This window comes from Amborella trichopoda, chromosome 4, assembly GCF_054954075.1.
Source record: "Amborella trichopoda isolate Santa Cruz 75 chromosome 4, AtrichopodaSantaCruz75HAP2 v2.0, whole genome shotgun sequence".
Classification (NCBI taxonomy): domain Eukaryota; kingdom Viridiplantae; phylum Streptophyta; class Magnoliopsida; order Amborellales; family Amborellaceae; genus Amborella; species Amborella trichopoda.
The window spans coordinates 1,315,462-1,320,925 of record NC_142339.1 but is presented as its reverse complement, the minus strand read 5'-3'; the positions used below and the strand labels follow the sequence as shown (position 1 = coordinate 1,320,925).

Sequence of the window (5,464 nt, the reverse complement as noted above, 5' to 3'; positions counted from 1 at the left end):
CTTGAGCAATTATTATTTGGAAGACCTGTATATAAGGTTGCAGAAATCTATGCCATCCATTTTTTTGTTTTTTTTGGTAGAAGTAAGGTTGCAAACATTTATACCATTTTATTAGATATTCTAGGATATTGACTTAGAATTACTCCTTTGAAAATTTTGACCACAAAATATACTTCTACTGATCTAAAATTATATTTATAATTTTGACTTGCTTCCAATATTCAAACATAGTTAAAAAATTAAAAGTAATTTTTGGGGAAAATACGAAATGGAAAAAATAGCCTTCATAAAATAGGTGAATAATATATAGTAAATAATTTTCGAATATATATAAGTATTTTGTTGGACAAAAATTTTGAAGTAAAATCTGAACTCGCCAAGTTATATATATAGACTTCTATGTTCTCTTGTTTGCCAGAACTTGTATATAGACTAAAATGTTCACTGAAATCTTTTGTTGATTAAGCACTCGTATAGACTTCTACGTTCTCTGTTTTGGCAGAAGTTCAAGGCTGAGCTGACTTCTGAGTTCTCTTCACTGTACTGAGCCTGAGTTCCATTAATTTTTTTTGAGATTTTTTTTCCCGAGAAGTTGTTCAAGTCGGTGCTCATTGGTAGACATTATACAACCTTTGAGATTAATGCTGGCTCTTAGTGGTGGACAATCATATTGATGTTGTGGTTAATTCTCACCATCAACTGCCATACTAGATGGTCGATGTTCTCAACTACTATTTGTTAGGTTTTGTATACCGTGAGACATTATCTTTGTTTCAAGGAGTAATTGGGTTTGATTATTTTTTTTTTTAAACCATTGAGTCCACTCTTACAATCATCCGATTTGAAATTTGATGGATAAAAATGATTATGACCTACTTGTACCAACAACTGATATACTTTCTCAATTATTATGAATTAAAACTAATTCATACTGAAAAAATGATAGCGATAATCTCAACACTTGACGTTGGAAACTCAGAATAGTATCCTATTTTGCGAAATACGTCAAGCAGCAGGAAACCATAGAGGTTGTCTCCAGTTAACGCAAGTCTTTTTGATAGATCTGGTTCTTAACGCTGGTCCTCACTACTTGTATAAACCGCATTTATGCGCCACTACAATGAAAATAGCAGTCATATGTTGGTCATCATCCATTGTTTCCTCCTTGTTTTGTACAGGTAAACTTGGATACCAAAATATTCCATGCTCTATGGGAGCATACTATCCACTTGCTCCCAATTTGAGGGCATTTTTAGGTCCTTATTCTGGAGATGTAATTTCTTCAACCTAGAACTTCATAAGAATTTTTTTTTCCAATCTGTGTTCGAAAATATAAAACATACCAATAATGCATATAGACCATCCAATTTTCGAACGGTGAGATCTAAGTGTTGAAGAATTCAAAATACGAATTTCATTTTTTAATAATTGTCATATGGCAATTCTTAGGTGAATCCCAAAATATGAGATTATAATTGAAAAAAAAAAGAAAAATCCTCCCAAATTGCTTCTCCACCCAAGGGAGCAAATATACAATATGCTCCCATGAGAGCACAACATATGCTTTAAACATGGATTATGGCCATGAATAGTCCATCTCACATGTCCTAAACCACTTAAATAGAGGGTCTACTCAACTCCAATATAGATGGGAGTGGGCGTTGTAGGGATGTGTTCTTCATCAATTTCATTGGACGGGGTTGCAACCAACAACTCAACTAGAAGGCAATTGTTATTGCGGTTTGATCCTAGCCAACCTACCAGTAAAAGGTTTTCAATTGAGGTAACCCCCCCCCCCCCCCCCCTTCCCCCAAACACACATGCGTGTCAGTAATCAGGTTGCCAAGCTGAGTGTATGTGAACCAAGTTCGAGTCCCAAGTTCTAGAACCTTGATCCATAGATGGGTGGGGAGGGAGTAGGATCAGGTTAAGTGAAATAAAATGTCAATGCATGTGGAAAGGCCCTTAAGTGAGTTTACAAATATTTGCACACAATGGGGCTCAATGAATTGAAGGGCTTAGCATGCTGCTTTCATTCCCACAATATCCTTAAAATGGGCTGACTTTGTGGGCCAACTTCAACATAAACTCAGGTACGAGACGCCGTCTTGGAGGTGCTCGCACATCATCAGCTTGGGCAGCTGCATCCCCAGCATGAATGACAGCAAGTATATCACGGAGAAGCTCATCAGAACCCCCCCTTAGTGGATCCTGCAATCCACACAAAAGACAATCCCTCCGTAAAAATTCTATTTGAGCAAAACCGATTGTGAACCATTTTATTAGGCATCAGCAACGCACCAGCCAATTCAGATTGCGACCATATAAGCTGGGTGTCAATCCAATGGACTTTAAGCATTGACTATGTACAAACAACAATATTGCCGATTCATTTTCATTGGTCTCTTTTATCTTTTCCCTGGTCAATCTATTTAAATCAGTTAACAGCTATGAGTGACATTTTTCTCACATAGTTGAGAATGGTTAGAGGGAGAAGAGTAGAATGAAGACAAGGCCCAACTGCTACCGACCAAGTATAATTGCTACCATAATGTCCTAGAACTTCTTTCAAACTTCCTCAACTACATTTGGCCAATAAGCAGTGAACAAGACTTCAAGGAACTCCACTCAGTTCACTTGACTATTATGTAACACTTCCCAAAAAATCGTCTATTTAGTCTTGAGGAAGAGATCCCCAAGAATACGGGAGTCCATGGAACATCGGAGTACTCTCATTTCTCTGTTCAACACTGAGGCTCCCAAGTAATTCATCATCTCTTTTAGCACCATCACGTCCCCTTGTCTGAATTTCATACGCTAAATTTATTGCATGGAGTTATCACGTACATCTAGCTACAGCCACATATACTGCATTTATAGATCACAAAAGACACTCAACAAAATCCCCAAAGTCAAGTCGACAATGGACTTTCTGGTTCTCAGAAACAGTTCTAGTGGGGATCAATATCATCAAAATGAACCAGCAGAATGTCTTAAACCCCAGGAATGGCTCCATAGAAGTAGCTCGGGGAAATTTGGAATCAGCCCATAAAACCCTAGATCCCTATATAACTCCAAATAACCAGTGAAATCAGTGTAAAGGGAGTAAAAGCCATGAGTAGAAGGTTACATGATAAGCTCCAGTATAAGACAACAAGAAGGCAGAAAAACATATGATCCTGCCAAGCTACACATGAGACTATCCAATGCCCTAGAAAATATATTCTCATATTTGGTGATGCCCCTTTCTCATACAAATAAATAACCATCTCTTCGGTAAGAATGCCAAGTTATCCACATCAGTAAATAGTGATTTGTCTTTCATGGCATGCTACATTCTAATGTCCAGATTCTATAATTATTGGCACTCCCAGTGAACAGAACTAAACAACTAATATTCTTAGGTTAGCATCCTAGATAGATGAACTGACATCAACCACTTACTTGTAGAAACAAATCGGTATGGGATTTTCTTTCATATATAATTAACTTGACTTCAGCTCCAACTTGCTGGAGAGCATCAGCAAAAGTCTTACTGCATAGAGAAAGAACATGAGACAATCAAGAGAAGCATTGTCCGTAAATATACTTATATAAGCCAACCATAGATCGGAAAACATTGTGAAGACAAAAGCAATACAATAACTACACAATACAGGTGAAAGCATAGAAATGTGTTCACTGAAATGTTTACTGTGAAAGTAGGATACATGCAATAAAAGAAAACTCTAATGAGATAGGAATAACAATGAAAACGAATCATGTGAATATACTGAAAATATTTTGTGAATGGTTGCAATTGTGTAGCATACTAGCATTTACATAAATCAGACGCATCCTTTTGCACAGTTATACTTTTTGCTGCAGCAAGAATTGAAGAAAGCAAGAAAATCTCAAAAGAGGGAGAGCACAACAACCATGAATCAAGCATTACAACTCTAGAACTCAAAAGTTCCATGAGAATTTCAATAAAATTTTCCATCCCAACACCACCATGATTCTTCATTACTAAGACAAACATAACCCCCTTTTACTCCTTTCTGCCAACAAATGAAGCATGGCTTTTTCTTTTCCATCTTAACCCTCTATTCATCTTCATCTCTTAAAGGGGGTAATTTCACATTCGCACCATCCTCAGTAACAAATTTTCTGGCCTTTACGAATCACGGAACAGTCGTATTGCCAATGACATCCCAGTGCAGCTAGTATAGGCTGAACCACGAAGAGCTTGCCATTATCGGCGTGTGTGTCATCTTCACCTCCCTTCATGTCAGCCTCAATCCATCGGTGTCTATGCTTTCCTCCTCATTGCCCTCCACAGATTCCCCTTGTAAGTGTACCCCAGCTTGGCACTGCAGGCAATCATAAGACCTATGTCCCGACTCACCGCACTTGAATCAAGCAACTGGTTTACTGATGTTTTGGGTCTATTATGCTGTGCTAGGCATGCCTTGGAAGATTTGGCCTTAAACCGACTTCCTTCCTCCCCATGGGGCTGATACTGATTAGAACTTTGCCCCACTGCCTCCTTGGGCTTTGTAGTGGCTGGTCACTTATCTACACAGCGATTGGGCCTAGATCTACGCAATTTGGTCTCAGATTTCAAAGCAAACTGGTACACATGATCCCAAGTACAAATCTGATGCATATACAACTCGTCTTGTATTGCAATATGCCCACTAGTATATCGTGCAATCAACTGGTCATCAGTCTCCCAAATATCAGTTCAACTCAACAATAGAAGGCTTATGAATAACCCGGTACTGATCCATCTTTATGTTGTAAATGATGGAGTCGGTGGAAAAGATCTTGCATATAATCTGTGGGCAGGAATTTTCACTTCCAATACCCCTTCATCTCTCTTGACTGCGGTGCTTATGCTTTCTTTTTTGTGCGATCAACCTGAGTTTTCTGCCACCATAACAAAGCATGTTCTTTTAATCTAGTACCAAGAAATCGTATCTTTTTATGCTCCGCCATTTCCTTCCATTGAAAAAATTGTTTGACACTTGGAAGCCAGTCAAGGAGGCTTCTGGGTATAATCGCCTTGTAAAATCAGGAACATCAACCCAAATACTCTGTTCAGAGCCTTAAAGTGTTTGAACTAGCTGATCTGCAAACGGTATAGGGTTCCTTTCATGAGATATGATTCTAGGCTATCCAAGCCTGAATCATCTATCAAATTCAGATTTTGTCTGCATCCTAAACCCTGCAAACGCACGTCATCATCCTTGCGTTCACCCTTTCCTAGCACAACTTTAGGGTGACGTATCTAATTTGGCGCACTCAATTGATGCAATTGTCTTGATGCCATGCTGACACCATCCTCATAATTTTTTTATCAATTTATGCACAGCCAGGGGAAGGACAGTTTTGCGATTTTTATGATGTCTAGGGGTGGCGTGGAACTTTGGAGGGGTTGTTTGGAATTTATTTGATGAATAGGGTACTTTCGTACTTTGTT

At 38.4% G+C, this 5,464-nt stretch overlaps 1 protein-coding gene across 9 annotated transcripts in view; it reads right to left on the bottom strand.

The window, feature by feature from the left end:
- Window positions 1–1,391: 1,391 nt before the first annotated feature.
- LOC18439467 (isoprenylcysteine alpha-carbonyl methylesterase ICME) overlaps window positions 1,392–5,464 on the bottom strand; it is a 51,801-nt gene continuing 47,728 nt past the window's right edge. For 8 of the 9 annotated variants that reach the window (XR_016053728.1, XR_016053727.1, XM_006849631.4 and 5 more), the window contains exons 10-11: window positions 3,445–3,535; window positions 1,392–2,211 (exon numbers count right to left, since the gene is read on the bottom strand). Coding sequence is in view for 7 of the 9 variants with exons in the window: in XM_006849631.4 (XP_006849694.1) it covers window positions 2,050–2,211; window positions 3,445–3,535 (253 nt within the window). In the remaining 2 variants the exon portion in view is untranslated. Of the gene's footprint in view, window positions 2,212–3,207; window positions 3,536–5,464 lie in introns of those variants that run through there. The other variant, XM_088864221.1, reaches the window with a different exon arrangement.